Source organism: Podarcis vaucheri (genome assembly GCF_965113315.1).
Source record: "Podarcis vaucheri genome assembly, chromosome: Z".
NCBI lineage: Eukaryota > Metazoa > Chordata > Lepidosauria > Squamata > Lacertidae > Podarcis > Podarcis vaucheri.
This window is the reverse complement of record NC_138758.1, coordinates 50,681,310-50,704,605: the sequence shown is the minus strand read 5'-3', so window position 1 is coordinate 50,704,605 and position 23,296 is coordinate 50,681,310. Positions and strand designations below refer to the sequence as shown.

Sequence of the window (23,296 nt, the reverse complement as noted above, 5' to 3'; positions counted from 1 at the left end):
CATCTGAAGGGAGGGCATTCCACAGGGCGGGTGCCAATACCAAGAAGGCCCTCTGCCTGGTTAACTTGGCTTCTCGCAATGAGGGAACCGCCAGAAGGCCCTCGGTGCTGGACCTCAGTGTTTGGGTAGAACAATGGGGGTGGAGACGCTAATTCAGGTATACTGGACCGAGGCCGTTTAGGGCTTTAAAGGTCAGCACCAACACTTTGAATTATGCTCAGAAATGTACTGGGAGCCAATGTAGATCTTTCAAGATGGGTGTTATATGGTCTCAGCGGCCGCTCCCAATCACCAGTCTAGCTGCCACATTCTGGATTAGTTGTAGTTTCCGGGTCACCTTCAAAGGTAGCCCCATGTAGAGCGCATTGCAGTAGTCCAAGCGGGAGATAACCAGAGCATGCACCACTCTGGCGAGACAGTTTGTGGGCAGGTAGGGTCTCAGCCTGCGTACCAGGTGGATCTGGTAGACAGCCGCCCTGGAGACATCGTGGCCTAGTAGCCATTGACAGCCTTGTTATCCTCCACTGAGTTTATCCCAGTCCCTCTTTTAAGCCCATCCAGGTTTGGTGACCATTGTTGCCTCCTGCAGGAGGAAGTAACTAAGTACTGCACAAAGAAGGGATTTCTTGTAAGAGATGTTTGACTGCGGATAGATAGGGAAAGAGGAGGTGGCAGTGGGCTCTTTTCTGCAGTGGCTCGCCGCTTGTGGGATGCTTTCCCCAGGGAGCCTCTCCTAGCACCTACATTGCATATCTTTAGGCAAAAACATCCCTCTTCTCCCAGGCCTTTTTAAAAAAATTGAGAGGGTGACTGTTTTTTGTTGCTATGTATTTTTTGTGTTTCCATACGGTGATCCTCCTATGAAGGGTGCTATAATTTAAAAAAAAAACACAACAACAGGGAGCAGGACTGATCTCCCCCACCCCTCCCCCTCCATGGTGCGGTCCACGGGCGGCATCGGCCGAAAGGGATCCGGCAGCAAGTGCAGTTGCAGGCTGCTATTCCACCTTACCTCTTAGTGCCGGGGGAGCTCGTCCCGGCAGCCTTTGCGCCCCGCGCCTCCCTCCCCCTCCCCTCGCCTCCTGTCACTAGGAGACCGGGAGAGACACTGAGGGGAGAGCGAGCAGATCCCGGTGAGGAGGGGGAAGGGGGGCCCCGGTTTCGGGGTGGCGGGTGCCGATCCCTTGTGCGGCGATCGAGGGGAGCCCTGGGGGGGGGGAGGGAGGAAGGAGCCTCTGCCCCACAGAGGTCGCCGTTCGCGCGCGGGGGGAGGAAAGGGTTAAGCACCCCGTGTGTGACGGAGGGCGGGGCTGTTTTGTTATGGGGGGGGGCCCCATAGCAAGGGGGTGCATAGCAAGGGTTGAGAGAAGAGCCCCGTGGGGCGGTGTGTGTGGGGATCGTATGTGGGAAGGCGGCGTGTGCGGGGGGGGCGGGGCGGTGTCTGGCTCACAAGGGGGGATTTGGGGCGGGGGGGGGGTCTCCGTCGTGTGGGGGCAGCGGTGGGTCTCCTGTGGCGCGTGGGCAGCGTGCTGGCTCGCTTTGCTGAGGGACGATGCCCCAGGGCATCTCTGCGCCTCAGCTTCCTCTGCATTTAGGGGTTGCACCTGCCCCCCCCCCAGCAGTGGCGTAGCGTGGGGGGGGTGCAGGGGGGGGCTGCCGCACCGGGCGCAACATCTGGGGGGCGCGCGGAAGAGACTCTAGTGCTAAAATCCACGGGTTTGGGGGCGCAAATTACTTGCCTTGCCCCGGGTGCTGGCAACCCACGCTACGCCACTGCCCCCCAGTTTTCATCCGGGGGGGGGGCTCAAGGGGGCGCGCACGGTCGCCCCCTTCCCCATCTAACTCCACCACCAGCCCTGCGAGGCAGGTAGAGGCTGAGAGCGCGTGGCCGCGGCCCAGGGATTGGGGGGGGGGGGCTCGATCTCTGGTCTCCCAGGTCTTAGCCCCACACTCTGAACCCCTGCAGCACCTCTGGCACGGGGGGAGGCGGGGGGGGGCGGCAGCATCTGGCTGTGCTGCAGCGGAGATAGATGCATGGAAGGGGGAAGCGCGGGGTGGGGAGAAGATTCCGCTCCTGCTCTATCTCAGCTTAATCCTTTCTCGTGCGGGGGGGGGAGAGAGCGGCCAGGTGCCCTGGGGGGCAGGGAGGGGGCTGGGCTCGCCCGCGTGGGCTCAAAGGGGGCTTTGGGTTGGGCGCGCTCGCTTGGTTGCAGGGGGGGAAGTCGGCTGGGGCCTCCGGGATCGAGGAAGGCTAAATCCAGGCTTCCTTATTTAGCTGCTCGTTTTCTCTTGGGTGGATCCTGTTATTATTTGCATAGATCGCAGGCATTAATTGGCTAGGTCAAGTTCAGAAACATAAAAAAACATATTGATTGGCATGCTTTCGGTGGATTCTTGTGGTCTAACTTAACACACACCCCCCCGCAAATAAATCTCGCTGCTGCAAGCGGAAGACAGCCAACCACGCCCTGGGCTCCCCGCCCCCCCTTACTAGAAAGGAAATACATACAATAAGCGAATAGGAAGAGTGACTACCCAAGTGACGCTGACGCAAATTCTGACACACACTGTACACCAAATAAAATAAGTTTGAACAACCACCCCTTCTCCCCACCCCTCTTTTCTTCCCCGACCCTTTAACTATATACAACACTAATGGCTCACAACAAATGTAACTGATATGTAGAAAAGACAACCTGAAAAAAGAGACAATGCATGTGCTTTTGGTAATAGCTTTATTATTTATACCCTACCCATCTGGTTGGGTTTCCCCAGCCACTCTGGGCAGCTTCCAACAAAATATGAAAACATAACAAAACATCAAACATTAAAGCCTCCCAGATACAGGGCTGCCAGTGTTGTGTTGTGGTTAAGAGCGGTGGGCTCGTAATCTGGTGAACCGGGTTCTTGTCTCCACTCCTCCATATGCGGTTGCTCGGTGACCTTGGCCTAGTCACACTTCTTTGAAGTCTCTCAGCCCCACTCACCCCACAGAGGGTTTGTTGTGGGGGAGGAAGGGAAAGGAGATTGTGAGCCGCATTGAGACTCCTTCGGGTAGTGAGAAAGCAGGATATCAAATCCAAACTCCATCTCCTCCTCCTCCTCCTCCTCTTCTTCTGCCTTCCGATGCTGGTATAGCAAAATCAGTTGCTGTTTTTTAAGGTTAGCATCACTGAGAATGTGGGGCAGGGCTAGTGTGCCTATCTCCCCCCAAGTACACACTGCATCCTTTATTTTTGCAATACTGAATGGGAGTGTTGGCGTTGTGCTCTAGCTCCTTTCTCTTCATCCTTAAACCTAGATTATGTAGGACATGAAATGGGAGCACAGAGCCTGGCTCAGAGGTCGAAAACTCCCAAAGCAGCAGCAGCTGTTCGGCTTAACAGGAAATGCATTTTAATAGTGTGCCTTTGATCTCATTCTTTTTTTAAAAAAACAACAACTACCATAGCCTTGATCTCAGTAATTCACAGTAAAAGTTGTGCATACCGCACAACAAAACTACAGGAACCCTACAGCCTACCAGTTTTGGCTGGTGCTGGCAGCAGCTGTTGTTGAAAACATCTGGGGGGACCAGGCTGGCAGAGACTGACCTACCTTGTCCCTCTCAGAACCTTTGGACCATGGCTGATCCAGTCTAGCACCTGCTCTCACAGTGTCTGACCAGTTGCTCATGGATTTGAAAAGCCAGAAGCATTTGAACACCAGACCCCTCTCCCCTCCTGTGTTTTCCAGCAATTGGTACTTAGGAGTATTGCTGCTTCTGACTGCAGAGGCAGAGCACAGCCATCATGGCTAGGAGCCACCAACAGCCCTCTCCTCCTCCATGAATTTGTCTAGTCCTCTCTTAGATCCATCCAAGTTGGTTACCATTGCTGCCTCCTGGGGAAGGAGTTCGCTGATTTTTAACTCTGCGCTGCGTGAAGAAGTTATTTCTTTTATCTGTCCTGAATCTTCCAACATTCAGCTTCATTAAAGGTAAAGGTACCCCTGCCCGTACGGGCCAGTCGTGTCCGACTCTAGGGTTGTGTGCCCATCTCACTTAAGAGGCTGGGGGCCAGCGCTGTCCGGAGACACTTTCGGGTCACGTGGCCAGTGTGACGAAGCTGCTCTGGCGAGCCGGCACCAGCGCAGCACACGGAAATGCCGTTTACCTTCCCGCTAGAAAGTGGTACCTATTTATCTACTTGCACTTTTTAGGGTGCTTTCAAACTGCTAGGTGGGCAGGAGCTGGGACCGCAGACGGGAGCTCACCCCGCCGCGGGGATTCGAACCGCCGACCAAGCAATCGGCAAGCCCTAGGCGCTGAGGATTTACCCACAGCGCCACCCGCGTCCTTCAGCTTCATTAAAAGGTAAAGGTACCCCTGCCCGTACGGGCCAGTCTTGACAGACTCTAGGGTTGTGCGCTCATTTCACTCTAGAGGCCGGGAGCCAGCACTGTCCGCAGACACTTCTGGGTCACGTGGCCAGCGTGACAAAGCTGCTCTGGCGAGCCAGTGCAGCACACACGGAAACGGCGTTTACCTTCCCGCTAGTAAGCAATCCCTATTTATCTACTTGCACCCAGGGGTGCTTTCGAAGTGCTAGGTTGGCAGGCGCTGGGACCGAGCAATGGGAGCGCACCCTGCCGTGGGGATTCGAACCGCTGACTATGCGATCGGCAAGTCCTAGGCGCTGAGGTTTTACCCACAGCGCCACCCGCATCCCCACCAGCTTCATTAGGTGTCCACAAATTCTAGCTTTAGGAGAGAGGGAGAAATACTTTCCTCTATCCAAAAACAGCATCCATCAAGTTACATATTAAAGGGAACAAAGCCATGAAGCAAGGATTCTGAGGCCTTATTTGCAAACCTGCAAATGTCCACCCTGCCCTCTTGAAGAGCATGGAGAGTGATTTGCCCACCTCCCTCTTTCCAACAGCTGCTGCTCTGGGTTTTCCAGCAGAGTCGGCCCCATTGGTTCTGATGTGTTTGCTAATCTGATTGGTTTGCTAATCTGCATAATTCTCTAGATGGGATGGGGAACCCTTTTTAGCCTGAGTTCTCATGTGGCTAACCTTCCATATAAACTCCCCCATCTCTTACATTAACAGGGAGGGGGTGGGTGGGTGGGTAGCTGTCTGTCATGTATGATCTTGTTGGGATTCCTGCATCGCCTGGGGTGTGCTGGATGACCCTCGAGGTCCCTCCCAGCTCTACAATTCTGTGGTTCTACCTGGGCTTTGTTATTTTTAAACCCAACAGTGCTCATTCTGTGTGCTTATTTTATGTTATTTAGTTTGTCATCTTTCAGTTTTTGACTATTGTAATCGTTTCTCTGTTTTATATGTATATTGTTAAATGAAATTTTATTAAATGAATCAAAATGAACCCACTGTGTAATTTTACAGTCAATACATATTTATTTATTCCATAAAATTTATATACCGCTTGACTGTAAAAAAAAAAGACCCTCAAAATGGTTTTTAAAAAGGTAAAACAATAAAACGGGGAAAATCACAACCATTAAAAAACAACAGAGAGGGGGACCTCGATGCAGAAAGAGAAGTCCCTGTGGGCCACAACTGACCTATAGGCTAGACACCCCATTCAAGGGAGGCATAAGTTCTCACACAACTAGTAGCCCTTTGCCTCACGATTGGAGCTGGGCTCTTATTTGCCTGGTTTTTGTGGCAATTCACTACAGAGGGAACTGAGCAGCCAGCAGTCCCCAGCAGCTGGACCAGGCTGACGTTTCCCCTTTGCTGACCACAGCCTTCCTGGCCTGGAGGGAGGAGGCCAGTGCACTGTCGCCCTGTGCTTGAGGCAAGAGTGACATGGGCATGGTTCTGTCCTGGGGCTCATTCTCACATCACTTGGTGCCTCATGGCAAATCCTCTCCTGCCAGATGTTGTTCATCCCCGTTCCAAGGTAGGCGCCCTCTGCATCTGGAGGCTCACTCTGTCTCTCATGGCTAACAACCCTTAAGAAACCCAATGTTTGTGGACCGCCTGAGCTGGTTTTTAAAGAACCCTGGGCCATCACTCCATCTTTGGGCAACCTATTCCCTGCACACCACATTTCCTAAACCAGATCTAGAGATGCTCCCCCCCCCCCCGCCCCGCTATTATTCTACGTTTTGGGCTGCTGAGCTGCTGCTCGCATCTCTCGTTTCATGGGAGAATCTCGCTTCCTTGTTTTGTTTTTAATCACTGAGCAACTGCATCCCAGATGGCGAGCAGAGCGCTGTATGCAAATCCGTGGCGGAGGGAGCAGATCAGGATAAAGGGAAGGATTAAAAAGGGGTGGTGCTAAACCTGAATCCTCTGTGTCAGTGCTCATAGGTATCAGTGTCTGTGCTATGCAAGCTGGCTTGTTCATTTGCAGGATGAGCAAACGGTAGGCGTGGGCATTACGGTAAGTCCTTCTGGGGCCCGAAGAGGTGGGAGAGAGGGGGAGTGTAAAGGCTGTATTTGGAGCAGAAGTGCAGTCATTGAGCAAGGTCACTGAGAGTTTAATGTATTCTTTTCCTTAAGACTGCCATGCACCCCGTCCACCTCTTCAAAGCCAGCGATGAAGAGGGGCAGGTCTCACACCCCTGAGCAAGATTTCATCCACGCTCATCCCTGTAACCTTTATAGGGGCACAGCCTGCTTTTTCTCCCTGCTTCTAGTGGCTGAGGTTGAGTTTGCACCTCTCCTTTAAGCTCACTCTAACCCACCCAAGTTGGATCGTGGGGGAACACGGACATCCGTTTTCCAGTGGTCTTTGCACACAAAGCCAGGGCTGCAGCTGAGCTTCCGTTAACCCTCTGTGCATTCTCTTGGCAGCTCCCCACAATGACTACCCTGGACGACAAGCTGTTGGGTGAAAAACTCCAGTACTATTACAGCAGCAGCGAGGAGGAGGACAGCGAGAAAGAAGAGGAGGGGGAGGAGCGGCAGCATGGCTCCCCCCAGGACGCCACGGAACCCAGGAACGTGGTGCTGAGCAGCGATGGCAGTGCAGTAAACACAGGTGTGCCTCCCTTTCCTCCAGGTCCCTGAATTCACCTACAACTTCCTTAGGGCTGAACCGATCAGTTGCACTTAATACTCACGAATGATCCTTTAAGGCTAGTCTGCTGGGGAACGTTTTACTTAGTTTTATTTTATTTCGTAAAATTTATATGCCAAAAAAACAACAACCATGACAACACCTGAAAATGTTTTACAAAAAAAATAAAATCAGGAAGAAGGTTTAGCAGCAATGTTTTAAGACTTTTAGAAAGCTAAAGTGACAGTAGACTAAAACAGATTAAAACTCACATCAGCTTTCTATTCGTGTTGACACATTAAATGATTTATAAAACTACAGGTGAGGATCTCAAACTATATCCTTGTTCTTCCTGTGTGTGACATTATTATTATGACTGGAACGTAATTGAAATCAACAAGATTTTGGAATGCAGAAATGAAGAAAACCATCAACTCATCAATTCTAGCCCGTGGGAGGGCTGCCTTATCTAAATTGTATAATTTGGTATTTGAATGATTGACGTTATTGATTCTATAATAAATTCGTATTGTTTTAATGAGGCTATTATTGGATAACAATTGAAGATTAATAAAAATTATTATTAAAAAGCTCACATCAGCTTTCGAAACATCTGCGCAGACTTGTCCAAGCAAAAAGGCTTCCCAGCATTTTTGTTGACAAATAGGCAGGGAGTTCCAAAGTGCAGGCGCTGCCACACCAGAATATTGAGTGTTCTTACAAATGCGGAACAAGGATCATGTGCCAGTTCTGCTGACTGAATTATTTTATGGATGGGGATTTGTGGGGCAAGGCGATCTCACTGGTAATGTTGGAGATGTTTCCTTCTTTGAAAATAGGGTAGGAATCCCCAAGTTAAATGCAGGAAGGTGTGACTCTTCCAGGTGTTTAGAAACAATTGTCCGGCTGTCAAAGCTGCGTAAGAGATCCACCTCTTGGCTCCTTCCTGGAAGAAGCTTCCCTGTGGTCGTTGTCCCGCGCTGGAAAGTAAGAGCCTGTCTTACTCCAAATCCAGCCATTGGTCTCTTCTGCCCAGGATTTTATATTCCGACTGGCAAAGTATTTTGTATTTTTGTATTCCACTTCTGTTAATTGTTTCAGCAATTCCTTAATGGGACATTTGGAGTTCCCTGCTAACTCTTGACTGGGACATAAGCAGAGCCCTGCCCATAAAAGGGGAGCTCTTCTAGTCCAGCTTCCTGTTCCTACGGTGGCCATTCAGGTGCCCCAATGGGAAACCACCAAGGAAGCCCTGAGCATGAGAACACTCGTCCCTCCTGTGGATTCTGCTAACTGGTGTTAACAGTTAATACATTCTTTTAGATGGGGGGGGGATGCTTTTGTGTCAGTGTCACTTGGATAGGTTCTCTTTCTATTCATGCCAACCTTTTCAGTGCCTGCTGACAACTTTTCTATTATCGCCTGCCCTATGCAGGCAATGAAGAATACATCTTTCCACAATGGTTATAATTGACGTCTGTTTTTAACCATTTTAATGGTTAATATCATATGTTTTTATTGCTATAAACCGCTGTAATATATGTTTGTTTACTACCTCTGTGGAGACAGAGATTAGCCCTTCTGGCTAGTAGCCTTGCCACCCAAGCTGTTGGCCATTGCTGCCCCCTGTGGGAGAGAGATCTGTAGTTTTAACTGTTCAGCCATGCACTGCGTGAAGAAGTGGTTTCTTTTCTCTCTTCTGAATCTCTCCAGAGTTCATCCACAACTGTGATGTTCGGAGGTTTCTCCGGAGTCCTCTGTTCTCAGGCAGGAGTGTTTGTTTGTCTCTCTCTCTCTCTCTCTCTCTCTCTCTCTCTCTCTGTGTGTGTGTGTGTGTGTAATCTATACAGGATTTTACCTGAGCCCAAGGCCAGCCTGCTCCTTGTATCTGAGGTAATCCAGACTCCCCCATTTGGTTCCCAAAGGGCAGCCCTCAAGCAGGGCCTGAGTCCAAGAGGGCTCTCACCCACCCTGCCCTGTGCCTTTCAGCAACTGCTGTTCAGAAACACCACTGCCTCCAACTGTGGAGGCAGAGGCACAGGCATCGTCTGTTACTGATGTGGCAAGTTGCTGCTGTCTCTGCCCACTTCATCCCGTCCCTCTCTCCCCAGGTCCCAAAGGGGTGATCAACGACTGGAGGAGATTCAAGCAGCTGGAGACAGAGCAGCGGGAGGAGCAGTGCCGGGAGATGGAGCGCCTCATCCAGAAGCTCTCAGTGACATGCAGGTCCCACCTGGATGACGAGGAGGACAAGCGGAAGCAGAAGGAGCTCCAGGAAAAGCTGAATGGCAAGGTAACAGGCACAGGAAGAGGGGCCTCTCCGGCAACCTTTTCCATGTGGATTCCAACCCTCCCCACAGGCATCCCTGGAGCAGGTGCTGTTTTGCAGCTGGTGGGGGACCACCTGCCCTGAGTGGCACTCAGCACCTGGTGGTGGAGCTGCTGAGTGTTCAGGGCACAGCGAGCATAGGGAAACCTGCAGCCCTCTGGGTATTTTTGGAATCTAGATCCCATCAACCAGCGTGGCCCACAACCCAGTGTGATGGGGACTTGGAGTCCCCAACTGCACCTGGGGTCTTGTGCCTCCTCTGGAGCAAATCAGTTAAAAAGCAGGCAGGGGGCAGGGGATTTCAGGCAGGGAGGAATGCAGGTGGGTTAACGTTCAGGGGAACTTGGTAGCAAGGGCTGGCCTGTCCATTGGCCTTGGTGAGGCAGTTGCCTCAGGAGAGGGGCAGCAGATCCTGGGGCCCCAGAAGTGCACAGCTCGCCTCCTCCTGCTCTTGCTGCTTTTGGTGGATGCCTGGGAAGAGCAGGACTGCTGCCACCTGTGCCTCTCTGCCACCCTTCTTTTCTCCCCCATTTCCTCCGGCTATCTGGAACTGCCCTGAGTCGTCTCAGGCAAAGGCAGCTGTAGGAGGGCACCATTGACTGTTTTGCCTAAAGTGGCAAAATGTATTGTGCCAGCCCTGCCTCGCTTGTTGGGAACTTCCTTTCCAGCTTCTGAGCTGTCCTCCAGCAAGTGCCAATTTAAGCAGCTTTTATTTAGTGCTCCAGTTACTGTGTAATCAGCATCTTTTCCTTGATGTTATGCAGCTCAGCCCATGCATGCCAGGGGGAGGGGGAGAGGGAGGGGGCAACGGGAGGACAGGAGGGAGGAAATTTCTGTTCTGCCTTGAGTGGCACAGGGCCTTGGGCCACCCCTGACTGAGGAGGCAGCCTCTTTTCCCAGCTCACCCTGCAGGAGTACAGTGCGCTGCGTGAGGGCCCAGATGACGAGGAGTTTCTGCAGCAGTACCGCAAGCAGCGCATGGAGGAGATGCGGCGGCAGCTGCGCAGCGGGCAGTACTTCAAGCAGGTCTTCGAGATCCACAGTGCGGAGGCCTTCCTGGACACCATTGACAAGGGGCCCAGAAATACCCTGGTGATGGTCCACATTTACGAGGATGATGTCCCAGGGGCCGACTCCCTCCATGGCTGCATGGTCTGCCTGGCCACTGAGTACCCCGCAGTCAAGTTCTGCCGAGTGCGGAGCTCCCTGATCGGCGCCAGCTCCCGCTTCACCACCAGCGCCCTGCCGGCCCTCCTGGTCTACAAGGGTGGGGAACTGGTGGGCAACTTTGTCCGTATCACTGACCAACTGGGTGAGGACTTCTTCGCCGGGGACCTGGAGGGTTTCCTGCAGGAGTGCGGCCTGCTCCCTGAGAAGGAACTGGTGCTCCTCACCTCCGTCCTCAACGCCTCCTCATCCTGCCTCAGCGATGACAGTGACCTGGAGATCGACTGAGGGCAGGCTAGGGTGAGCAGAGAGGCACCTGTGAACGGGCAAGTAGAAAAGCCCACCCTTTACTAGCCCCTAGAAGGCAGTTACCCAGTTGCCACACACACACAAACACACATACCGTTCCCACCTCAAGCCTCCAGCTGAAACCTGTCCAGCAGCCTGTGGCCCCTCTGCCCTGCCCTGCCCATCACAGAGCCCTTGCCGCTGCCCCCGATGGGTCTCGAAGCCTCGGTTCCTAGTTGCTGCTTTGCTTTTATGGATCTTGCACCTGCATATTGCACAAGCCGGCATTTTGGCCAGGAGCTGGATGCCAGCAACCCACCCTCCCAAAGGAGTAGGCCTGCATGGGGCTCACACGAACCCCGAGGTGTCAAATGGGGTGGGGGAGTTGTGCTGATGGGAGTTGTAATCCAAAGCACCTTGAGGGGACCCAGGCTGGCAAGCACTGTTGCAGACCATAGCTCAGTCCCAGGCTTGGTAAGTCTGGCTATTCTCTCCGGGGTCCTGGGCATTCCTAGCATTCATTTAACAACCCTTGATGTGTTGCTCTGTACAACATTGCCCTCAACAGCAGGTTGCCCTATGCTTGTTTGTGGATGTTCATCCCCTGTTTTAATCTATAAGACATGACCTTCCGCCCTGTTCCTCCAGCAGAAATGGACTCTATTTTGCTAAGCTCTCTTTGAAAATGTGTGATGTATTCCTAACTGTTTTTAAACTAATGCAATAAAGACATGAATATCATTAAACTTCCTGACCTGTTGTTTCTTTGAGCAGCTGTTGGTGCTATGCAGCCCTTGTCCCAGGGTTGTTGTTCATCGGGAGGGAGAAAAGCAGAGCCACAGGTACAGGTGCTCACCCACGGAGGCCGGTCTGTTAGGAGGGATGGGACATTCCCCACCAACATCAGGCCCAACATGCCTACCCCCTCTTGCAGCCAGTCCAGAGTGATGGCGGCAGCAGCAGCAGCAATCGTTTCCAGTGTCTTCCTCCTTAGCCTCAGTGTTGCCCATGTAGAACTTGCTGCCTTTTAATCCATCTTCTCCCTTGTCAAACAGATGGTTTTCTCTCATTTTTAATGACCCATAAATGTGACTACAGATGTGAAACCCTGCAGTTAAGGTGGCCAGCACAGTGCTCTCTGGACTCCAATGCAAGAAGAGCCCTGCTGGCCCCTCTGGTCCAACAGCCTTTCCTCACAGTGGCCAACCCAACGCCTGTTGTGGGAAACCTGCAAGCAGGACACAAATGCAAGACCCCTCTCCCCTCCTGTTTAACCATGTGCCATGTGAAGAAGGACTTTTTAAAATCTGTCTTAAATCCTCCAACATTCAGCTTCATTGGATGGCCACAAGTTCTGGTATAGAGAGAGAGAAACTGTTCTTTCCACTTCCTTTATGCCATGCATAATTTTATAAACTTCTATCATGTCACCTCTTACTCACATTTTCTCTAACCTAAAATGTTGTTGGATGGGTTTATGGGAGTTCTAAGTTCAACAATACTTAGAGAGCAGTGGTTTTCAACCAGTGTGTCGTGGCCCCTGGGGTGCCTTGAATGATGGTCAGGAGTGCCACGGGCAGCCCTGGCCCCTGTCCCTTTTTCCTCCCTTCCCTCCCTTCTCTGATGCCCTCTTGCCTCCCCAAGGCTTGCACAGCTGTTTGTTGCAGCAGCCCTGGCTACAAGCTCCCCAGGCGAATGGTGTACCTTTGGCTGGCCAGGGGGTGCTTCCCCAGCCCCTGTGGGGCAGTGTGAGGAGGCATCTCTCTTTGGGGCAGAGGGGGGACAGCTCAGAGACCAGGGGCAGCATCAGCAGCTGCCCAGAGGACTCCCGGGGAGAGGAGAGGAGGCTGAGGGAACACTCCACAAGGGAGGGTGTTTGAAAAAGGGTGAGGGGCTGCCAGCTCTGCAGGCAAGGGGGGACCTAACTGGGCCCCTGAGCCCCACAAAGAATGGAGTTGGTCAAGGGAGCCGTGGGCTCAAAAAGGTTGAAAACCTCTGCCTAGAGAGCATTAAGGTGTCTGTCCCACCCTAGTGCATTGCTGTGCATGGCCTAACGCATGTGACTCATGTAACAACATCTAGCAGGAAATTGACATAATGACTACTAGAACTAAATGGCTTGGGACCCCAGTACCTCAAGGACCACTTCTCCCCCTATAAACCAACCTGGACCCTGCGATCATCCTCTGAGGGCATTCTTTGTGTGCCCCCTCCCATGAGAGGTCTGGAGGGTGGCAACCCAAGAACAGGCCTTCTCTGCAGTGGCAAAAACATTCCTATCATCCCATGCCTTTGGATAATTAAACAATCTACAGTGGTACCTCCGGTTGCGAATGGGATCCGTTCCGGAGGTCTGGTCGGATCCCAAGGTTTCCGCAACCTGAGGACCGCTTCTGCGCATGTGTGCACGGCGAAACCTGGTAATATACTTCTGGGTTTGCTGTTTTCACATCCTGAAGTTTATATAACCAGAGGGTTACGTAACTGGAGGTACTACTGTATTGCCTTTTAAGATGGAGGGTATTGTTTTTGTTTGTTATTATGGTATGTATTTTGTGTTTTTATATTGTAAACTGCCCTGTGATCTTTGAATGAAGGGTGGTTTACATATCTAATAAATAATAATAATACCAATAGGACTTCTCTCTGGGCCAGCCCAAAAAACCTAGATGCTGGAGGTATGAAATGCAATTGATTTCATAGCCTAATGAATTAGATTAGTTTACCTTTCTCAGTAACAAACATCTGAGTTCACTAGAATTTGCTAACATCAAGAAAATAATGTTGTGATCCTTTGTGGGAGCCCTTTTGGCATAAGCAACATCTGAAGACCAAATGGTTTACCTTTCCACAAAGAGTCTTGCAGCACCTTAAAAACTGACACGCTGATTATGGAGTCACCTGTTATGGACAACAGCCCACTTCATCAGGTACACAGACTACTAAGCTGGGATGCAGGTGAATAGGCAAGTGTTTGGGACCAGAGAATTGGGGAAATGGTTGAAGTGAACGAAATGCAGAAAAGTGCAGACTAATTGATGGTGCTAATCCATAAAACAGGTGGTGTTGTTTTTTTTTTAAAAAAAAGGTTTTTATTGAAAGATTTTCATGGATAACAAAGGTGCTTATGCCTCTGTTTTCTGTTCATACGATTGTATCTACAGGTCACTTAGATTTTGTATGAGATGTTGCTTTTGACAACGTAGGACACACTGGCGCTGATAAACTACATAATCCCTTTAAGGCACGAAAAATCCTTTGTCTCTGTTCAGAACACAAGCAAAAGCACTGAAACTCATAATACAAGAAGAAGAAGAAGAAGAAGAAGAAGAAGAAGAAGAAGAAGAAGAAGAAGAAGAAGAAGAAGAAGAGTAGTAGTAGTAGTAGTAGTAGTAGTAGTAGTAGTAGTAATAGTTTGGAATTGATATCCTGCTTTATCACTACCCAAGAGAGTCTCAAAGCGGCTAACCTTCTCCTTTCCCTTCCTCCCCCACAAAGCCACTTCCGGGCCTGCCCCAGGAGGTGGGGTTGCAGGCATCACGCCCTTCCCCACGTGAGCGGGGGCTGGTCTCAGCCCCCGGGAGAACAGGGGAATCCCGTCCGGCCACGCCTCCTGGCCAGCCAATCAGCTGGCTGGAGGGGGCATGGCTTGCCCTATTTAGGGCCGGAGCGGAGGGGGCTCGCCCTCTCTTCTCCGGCTAGCCCCACGTTTTCCCACCCTCCCTCCCTTTAGTTGGGCTTTAGGTAGGTCTGACTTTGCTATGGGCTTCGGCCTGTCGCCGCAAGGGGCATGGTAGGAATTTTTCCCAATTGGCAATTTCCAGCCTTTTGGTTTTTCGCCTACCTCGTAGCAACTCGTCACAACTCTTCGGCATTGGCGGTAGGCATTGGTAAGAAGGGGTTAAGAGGATGTGGGGGGGGAGGAACGCCATCACCTCCCCCAAGTGAACGAAGGGTGGTCTGTTAAAGGACTCCGGGGGGCGTGGCCCTGTCCGAAGCCTATGGAGGTGTGGGCCAAAGGCACGCCCTAGAGCGGTGACCCGGGGGAGCTCCTAGTCGACGTTGCCTCGGCGGGAGACTCCCCCGATTAGTGTTAACCCTTCACCGTGTCTCCAGCAAATGGGCTGGAGCCGGATAGTCCGTAGGACCAATGCCTAAGCCAATGCCTCTCATTCCTGAATTCAATAAAGTTGTGGCCTAATTCACCCAATTAACCTTAATTATGGTGTCTCGTGTGTTTATTTATCTTGGTGGGGGGGCGGGAACTCGCCATGCAACAAACACTCTGTGAGGTGAGTGGGGCTGAGAGACTTCAGAGAAGTGTGACTGGCCCAAGGTCACCCAGCAGCTGCAGGTGGAGGAGCGGGGATGCGAACCTGGTTCCTCAGATTATGAGTCCACCGCTCTTAACCACTACACCACACTGGCTCTCCAGAGCCTTCTGGATCAAGCCAACAACCCGTCTAGTCCAGCCTCCTGTTCTCATAGTGGCCAACCAGATGCTTCTGTGTAAACCCCACAAGCAGGATCTGTGAACAAGAATAATACTCTCCCCTCCTGCAGTTTCCAGCAACAGCACACAACCTGCACCAGTTGGGTACCACCTCAAGCTACCTATGGCCTATCCCAATCCACTTATCATGAAGTCCAGATCATATTGTGATGGAGGGGTGATAGCTAACCTGGAGCAGGGGGCTATTTTCTTCCCCTTCTGTCCCTTTCCCCCTCCTTTTGTATCATGTCTCTCTCTTTTTATTGCAAGCTGCCCTGGGAGCCCTCTTGGCTGAGGAGCAGGGTATGAATGTTGTTGGCTTCCATCTGTCTCGAGAGACAACGGAGTGTGCCTTCGGGGTGAAGACAAACCACTGTGTTAGCAGCACTGAGGTGATATCCCCAGATGACAACACACTGATGTGGTCCAAAGGAAAGCAGAGCAAGATGTTTGGCACCTGTTGGCTGCATGAGTTGCTGGAAGGAGGCGTACAAGGCACCACCCAACCATCCTAGGGATTTGTGCAGTTTACTCCTTAGCTTTGCCTTGCCTTGCCAGCAGAGGTTTAGGACTAGAGCTTTCCTTCTCCTAGAAGGGCTACCTTCCTAGGTTGAGGAGCCCCACCTGCCCCTCACTTCCCTCTACAGCATATGCAGAAACAACCTTCTTGATTGTTGGACCCATTCTTGGTCCCACCCGCTCCATGCGCTGGAGCCTGTCTTCACATACAGGGGAAATCCCTAACTCACTGAGAGTTTGAGACCCATCAGCTCTCCTCACCTGGCTTAGCCTGCCAGTCAAAGCCATTCCCAGGCTGTGGCTGCTGTCACATGCTGACAGCTTCTAGGAACCACAGGTGAGAAATGAGTGCAGGGTGGGGACCAAAGGCGGACAAACTACCGAAGAAGGAGCATGACATGTACAGCACCTGAGGCACTACTGCTCCCCAAAACCTCATGCGCCCTAAGGTACAAAAGTGCTAAGCAAATAAATCCTTTTGGATTGCAAGAAGCAACTGTGTTGAAGGGCCACCCTAAGCTTCCTCCTGCTCCCACTGGCAGCTACCCATTGGTGGGATGTGGGTTTTCCCATTTGGCAATGTGCACTTTGACCTGCTTTGGCCCAGAAGCTCTTGCAGCCATTGGAGGGTTGCAGAGCATTCATAGGTATGACTTATTCCGTGATGCAAGGAATGTCACTGTGCTCATGCTCGGGTGGATACATTATTCATTTCTGCCTATCAGTGAGCATACAACCAAACACTAAAAAAAACCGAAGTGTTTTTAAGACCATGCAAGCTTGATCTCAAACACACAAATGCCCTTTAAATTTTAAATTTCTGATCTGTGTCTGGACCATGTGAGGCCACTTGTTTACTAGAAATGTTGGCGCACCATCTGTCTCCTTCCCGAAAGCCTTTTTTGCATGAGGCTCAGGTTACAGTTCTGTGCAAACTGGCCATCAAAACAACAACAAGAAAATCCAGCCTCCCTTTTGTAACCCATCTATTCCTCTCTTTTTCTTTTCCACCTCTAGGCTGAACAAACATGTGTATCAGTTACAGGTAGGTAGCCGTGTTGGTCTGCCATAGTCAAAATAAAAAAATTCCTTCCAGTAGCACCTTAAAGACCAACTAAGTTGGTTCTTGGTATAAGCTTTCGTGTGCATGCACACTTCTTCAGATACACGGATACATGTGTATCTGAAGAAGTGTGCATGCACACGAAAGCTCATACCAAGAACTAACTTAGTTGGTCTTTAAGGTGCTACTGGAAGGATTTTTTTTTTTAAACATGTGTATCTCACTGACATGAAAGTTAGCTTGGTGGATGGCTGCCTGTCCACTGTTTGGAACTTTTTAGTTCAGAAAAAAGATAAGTAAGAGGCGACAAGGTAAAAGTTTGTAAAATTATGCACAGCATGAAGAAAGTGGACGAAGAAAAGCTTTTCTCCCTCTCTCCTAATGCGAAAACTTGTGGACACTCAATGAAGCAGAATGTTGGAAGATTCAGGACAAATAAAACAAAGTACAGTGGACGCTTGGGTTGCGAACGTGATCCATGCGGGAAGAACATTCACAACCCGCAGTGCCGCGTCTGTGCATGTGCGGGTTGCAATTTGGCGCTTCTGTGATTTGGCCAGTGTGATTTAGTGCTTCTGCGCATGCGCAAGTGCCGAAACCTGGAAGTAACCCGTTCTGATACTTCTGGGTTTGGCGTGGAGCGCAACCCGAAATTGCACAACCCGAAGTGTCTGTAACCCAAGGTATGACTGTATATGTACATCTTCACAAAGCGCATAGTAAAACTATGGCACTCACTCCCACAGGAGGAGGCAGGGATGGCCACCCAAATTCATGGAAGAGAAGGTTATCAATGGCTGCTAGCCACAATGGCTCTGCTTTGCTTCCTTGGTCAAAGGCAATAAATGCTTCTGAATGCCAGCGGCTGGGAGGTGTCCGCAGGAGGGAAGAGTGTTGCTCTTGTGCTCAGGGCCCGATTGCAGGCTTCCCCTCAGGGGCATCCGGTTGTCCACTGTGAGAACAGGGTGCTGGGCTAGGTGGAATCTGATACATTTCTTCTTTTAGAGACTTGCATAGTCTTCAAAGACTTTCAGAGACTTATAAGACTTATGTTTATTTGGTTTTATGTTTTCAAGAGAATCCATTAAGAATGCATATTATGTGACTTTCAGAGATTCATAAGTTTTCTGTTTATGTGATTTCATATATTTTATATTATATAAAGAGTGTCTATTGATATCATATCATTGTATTTGGTCATCGTGTTCCCTTGGATATTACTATCTTTCATCTGACAGCCCTTCAGGTATTTGAAGATGGCTATTGTCTCTCTTATCAGTCTTCTCTTCTCCAGGCGAAACATCCTCAACTCCCTCAACCTTTCCTCACAAGGCTTGGTTTCCAGACCCTTAATCACCCTGGTCGTCGTCCTCTCCACACCTTCCAGCTTGTGAACATCCTTCTTAAACTGTGGTGTCCAGAACTGGAAACAGGACTCCAGGTGTGGTCTGACCAAGGCAGAAGAGAGTGGTGCTATTACTTTCCATGATTTGGACCCTAGACTTCTGTTGATGCAGCCTAGAATAGCATTAGCGTTTTTTGCTGCTGCATCACAGTCTGGACTCATGTTAAGCTTGTGGTCCACCAAGACCCCTAGATCCTTATATTGCTGCTATAGCAGAATGATATATTAACCTGCTACAGCAGGAGGTTAGGTGAACCCTTTACCAATCAGGTGCCATCGAGATGTCTTCTATAACTCCCATCAGGCCCAGCCATCGAGGCCAATCACAGGGACTGATGTCGCAGTTGTAGTCCACAACACCAGGATGGTGAAGGTTCCAATGCTAACTCATAAAATGTTATTCTGATAAAGCTACGCCCAGTTGATAGTTTAATCTGGAGTGGCAGCACCAGCAGCTAAAATATCTCTTCCACTCCCCCCACACACTTCCTTTTCTGAGCCGGCCATTTCATTTTGACTCATACTTTGACTTGCAAAACCTGCTGTAAGACAATATCAGCTGCCTATACCAGCTGCCCGGTTTTACTAATTCATAAACAATGATAACAATATAAGTTTTCCATTCTCTACTGGTTGACACCTCTGCTTTGCTTTTCGTGGCCAATTAAAAATAAACACAGGGAGATTAGGTTTTACTTGGGGGCGCCACCTCCCTGCATTATACCCCCAAGGGTGGCCTCATCATCTCTTCTGGAGAAGCTTTTAAATTTATTAGACATTCCCCCCTGTGCCCCCCCCACTTGCGATGGCTGCAAAAGAAAAACAGGCAAGGTGTCTTATCTGCTGCCACCACCTCAGAGTTTGCTAGTGAGCTGGGCCTATTAAGCACCCTGTTCACATGTCTAAGAGGGACACGGGTGGCGCTGTGGGTTAAATCACAGAGCCTAGGACCTGCTGATCATAAGGTTGGCGGTTCAAATCCCCGTGACGGGGTGAGCTCCCGTTACTCAGTCTCTGCTCCTGCCAACCTAGCATTTCGAAAGCACGTCAAAGTGCAAGTAGATCAATAGGTACCACTCTGTTTCACCAGAAGCGGCTTAGTCCTGCTGGCCACATGACCCGGAAGCTGTACGCCGGCTCCCTCGGCCAATAAAGCGAGATGAGCGCCGCAACCCCAGAGTCAGCCATGACTGGACCTAATGGTCAGGGGACCCTTTACCTCACATGTCTAAAGAGTTGACCATGCATGGATGTGTTGCCATGGGACCAACTGGCTCTTTCAGCAGAGGGTAGGCCTTCCCCAGCAGACTTGGGAGCAAAAGGGAGAGAAATCTCACTCACGGGCCTCAGTCTGTCACAATCTCCTGCTGAAGCCTTATTGAAACACACTGGAGCAGCACAGGAGTGTGGTAGCTGGCGACTCCACAGGCACTGACCAACTGGTGCCTTCCATAGGAGAGCGTTTTCACAGTTGAACTTTTAGTGTAAGCTGGTGATAGCATTGGGATTTCTCCGAAAATGTTTTCAGTGGGTCGTACCTGCACCTTGAAACTCTCACAATCAGCTCACTGCTCGCCCCTCCTGCCCTGTGGGACAGAGAACTGGAGTGGAAATGTGTCAAAAAACCATGAGCCAACCATGAGCGTGGGGTAATGTTGAGCTGGCCGGCCACAACTCCCAAGCCTCCCCTGAGCTGTCAAAATGAAGGGGGAAGGGGGTGCAGCTCCGCCCCTCCCCCCGACAGCTTGGGGTAGGCTTGGGAGTTGCGGGTGGCATGCCGAATCCCACCCTTCTCAATGATGACATCCATGGCGGGCCACCTCCACCGCCTCCCTTCCTCTGCCCCTGGTGCTATGCACAGCCCAATGCGGCCCTTGAGGCCTTCTCTGAGGCCCTTGGCAACATTTGAAACCCCCCCAGCCATCGCACTGCCTTCCCAATGTATGTCGGGGGGGGCTTAACTAAAGCCTTGTTAGGGCTCTAGGGCTCTGCCAGAGCCTGGTACCTCCTTTCCAAAGCCTGGTACCTCACTGAGCTGACTTTGGGAAGGCAGTGCGAGGGCTGTGGGGCAGGGGCTCAAATTTTGGCCTCACTCCCCCCCACCCCGGCATGACAAGGCAGTGTGTCTGTGCGCTCTTGTGCTCCACGGGGTATGAAAAGCTGGGCTTCCCTGATCAAGATGTTGTTCTGGGATTGTGATGACCCCTCTTGCTGGTTTGGGTGAGTGACGCATGTTTGTGTGCATGTAGAAGCTTCTGCTGTTTGTGTGGCCAGAATGTAGCTTATTGCCAAAGCGCCCACTTTGGGCCTCTGTACCCCTCCGCCACTGGCAAGTAGCCCCTGAAAGATTTCCTGGGGAGGAATGTGGCCCTTGGTCTGAAAGAGTCTCCCCACTCCTGGACTAGAGATCTTAGCACTTTCAGGAGAATGATGGGCTGGATCTTGTCCTCAAGGGCCCACCAACCACACCTGTGCCCCCAGCATCGACCATGTTTGCCAGTTGATGGCATGATAAATGGTCCCCCACCCTAAAGAAAGGAAGCACATGTGTGACTTTTGGAAATGAAATCACTATTTATTCTGACCATTCCCTGCACTCCCAACACCCTCTCCGCCCATAGCAGAAACACACACTCACCTGAGTGGAGGTCAAAAGGAAAACACTTTATATCTCCCACAAAAATTTCCCAAACCTATTATTCTAAGGCACGTATACACCACGTTTAAAAGAGATTGAACTGGTTCTGCAATTGTATTGACAAGCTGGAAGGTGTGCAGAGGAGGGCGAAAGATGTGATCAAGTGTGTCTGGAAGCCAAGCCTTATGAGGAACGGTTGAAGGAGCTGGGTATGTTTAGCCTAGAGAAGAGGAGAGTGAGAAAAGATACGACAGCCATCTTCAAATACCTTAAGGGCTGTCACACAGAAGAGGGAGCAAATTTGTTTTCTCCTGCTATAGAGGGTAGGACTTGAACCAATGGCTTCAAGTTACAAGAAAGGAGATTACAACTAAACATCAAGAAGAACTTTCTGAGAGGAAGAGCTGTTTGACAGTGGAATGGTCTCCCACGAGAGGTTGTGGACTTTCCTTCCTTGGAGATTTTGAAGCAGAGGGTGGGTGGCCATCTGTCTTGCATGCTTTACTGATGTTCCTGCATTGCAAGGGACGACATGACCTTTGGAGTCCCTTACGACTTCATGGTCTGCAATTCTATATTTTCCTCTAGAGATTTTAGGGAATCATGTTTAGGAACTGGCTCCAGGGGGTGAAAGGTGCAATTGGAATCCATGGCATATGATGAAGCAGACATAAATCTGCATATAATGCGTTGTGCTGGTTTTTATGTCTAGACAACTGGGACATTAACAGGACAGGTGGCTGAGGAGCTCCCCAACAGTGCCCAGCCCTCATAGAAAGCAAAGTAAAGCAAATAAAAATCAAAGTTGAAAGCAGGAGGAGCAGGTGATTTGGGCTATGTGTCATAAGGCGAAAGGTCTTGGTACCCAACAATGTCCCTGTAATACGTGTTTTACTGCTGCGTGTGATGGGCCAAAATGACCTTGGAAGGAGAAGATGGGAAGGAAAGAGGAAGCCGACTGGGCAAAGGACAGGCAGACCACAAAAGGCTTTTCATTTCTCACAGTAAACTGTACTTTTAATTCTCCTCTCTGAACCTAACCCTCCACAATACATTTCCAGGTATGTGATGAGCAGGGATGCTGTTCCGTTCTCTCCATTCCTCCCCACCAGCCAGCCATAGTCTACCACCACTCCTTGCCACTTGCCACTGGCTGGACCACAGCCAAGCCAAGGAGCAGCCCCTGCCCTCTGCCCCCGCTGCGGTCCTAGAGCTCATCCAATGGCCCCTTTTCCTTTGCAACCACAACGGCATCCTCTCCACCGCCGGGAACCCGGAAGGCCACATAGGGACACCTCTTCACGTTGAGGCACACCAGTTTCTGGAGTGAGGCCGTGTTCACCAGCTGGAAGCCAGCATCACCACCAAAGGTGCTAGGCTTCCAGTACTCTGGGGAGCAAATGGGGTTCCCAAAAAGACCCTTCAAGGAGAATGGGGCCCCGATCTCCACCATGCTCTCGCCGAAAATTGAGTTGTGCTGGCTCTTCTCCACCAGCAGACCTGGGTAGAACTCAAGGGCGTCAATGTCTCTGTACAGGGCCTCCAGTTTGGCAGCAGTTTCTTCTTCACCTGAGAGAGGGAGAGAGAGAGGAAGAACTGAATATGGAAGATTTAGGGCAGACAAAGGTCCTCCTTCACACAGCGCACAGTTAATCTATGGGACTCCTTCCTGCAAGAGGCAGTAGCAACCACCACCATGGGTGGCTTTGAAAGAGGATTGCCTTGGCCTCCTCCATGAATTTGTCCAATGAATGGCTCCCAGCCTTGATTGCTCGGCTCTTCCTCCACAGTTGGGAGGCAGAAATGCTTCCAAATCTCAGTTGCTGGAAACTACGAAAGGGAAGCTGCGGCTCCAATACTTTGGCCACCTCATGAGAAGAGAAGACTCCCTGGAAAAGACCCTGATGCTGGGAAAGATGGAGGGCACAAGGAGAAGGGGATGACAGAGGACGAGATGGTGGGACAGTGTTCTCGAAGCTACCAGCATGAGTTTGACCAAACTGTGGGAGGCAGTGGAAGACAGGAGTGCCTGGCGTGCTCTGGTCCAGGGGGTCATGAAGAGTCAGACATGACTAAAAGACTAAACAACAAAACGGGAAGGAAGAGTTGCTGTTGTGCTTGGTTCTGCTTACGGGTTTCCCATTGGAGAATTTGGTTGACCACTGTGAGAATGAGATGCTGGGCTAAATGGGCCATGGGCCTGATCCAGCGGGGCTCCTCTTCTGCTCAAAAGTGGGCTGTGATTCTGTATTTCATTTGCAGTCATACCTCTTGTTACATTTGCTTCATGATACATTTTTTCAGGTTGCGTCCCGCCGCGACCCGGAAGTACCGGAAAGGGTTACTTCCGGGTTTTGCCACTTGCGCAGACGCGCAAAAT

At 50.8% G+C, this 23,296-nt stretch overlaps 2 protein-coding genes across 4 annotated transcripts in view; one reads left to right on the top strand and one right to left on the bottom strand.

Moving 5' to 3' along the window:
• The first annotated feature begins 1,006 nt into the window (after positions 1 to 1,006).
• PDCL (phosducin like) lies at positions 1,007 to 11,545 on the top strand. 3 transcript variants are annotated; one of them, XM_082209006.1, is made up of 5 exons: positions 1,085 to 1,133; positions 3,736 to 3,861; positions 6,811 to 6,997; positions 9,127 to 9,308; positions 10,245 to 11,545. In XM_082209006.1, the coding sequence occupies exons 3-5, from the start codon at positions 6,820 to 6,822 to the stop codon at positions 10,797 to 10,799; spliced, it is 915 nt and encodes a 304-aa protein (XP_082065132.1). In that variant the 5' UTR covers positions 1,085 to 1,133; positions 3,736 to 3,861; positions 6,811 to 6,819; the 3' UTR covers positions 10,800 to 11,545. The 3 variants fall into 3 exon arrangements, with proteins under 3 accessions (XP_082065130.1, XP_082065132.1, XP_082065131.1); XM_082209004.1 differs by lacking the exon at positions 3,736 to 3,861 and having other exon boundaries at positions 1,007 to 1,133; XM_082209005.1 differs by lacking the exons at positions 1,085 to 1,133; positions 3,736 to 3,861 and adding an exon at positions 4,201 to 4,354.
• A 9,283-nt stretch (positions 11,546 to 20,828) lies between these two features.
• Positions 20,829 to 23,296, bottom strand: part of PTGS1 (prostaglandin-endoperoxide synthase 1) — a 61,139-nt gene continuing 58,671 nt past the window's right edge. The window contains exon 11 of the mRNA XM_082208927.1: positions 20,829 to 22,485. Coding sequence (XP_082065053.1) covers positions 22,124 to 22,485 — 362 coding nt within the window. The 3' untranslated portion in view covers positions 20,829 to 22,123. The remainder of the gene's footprint in view (positions 22,486 to 23,296) is intronic.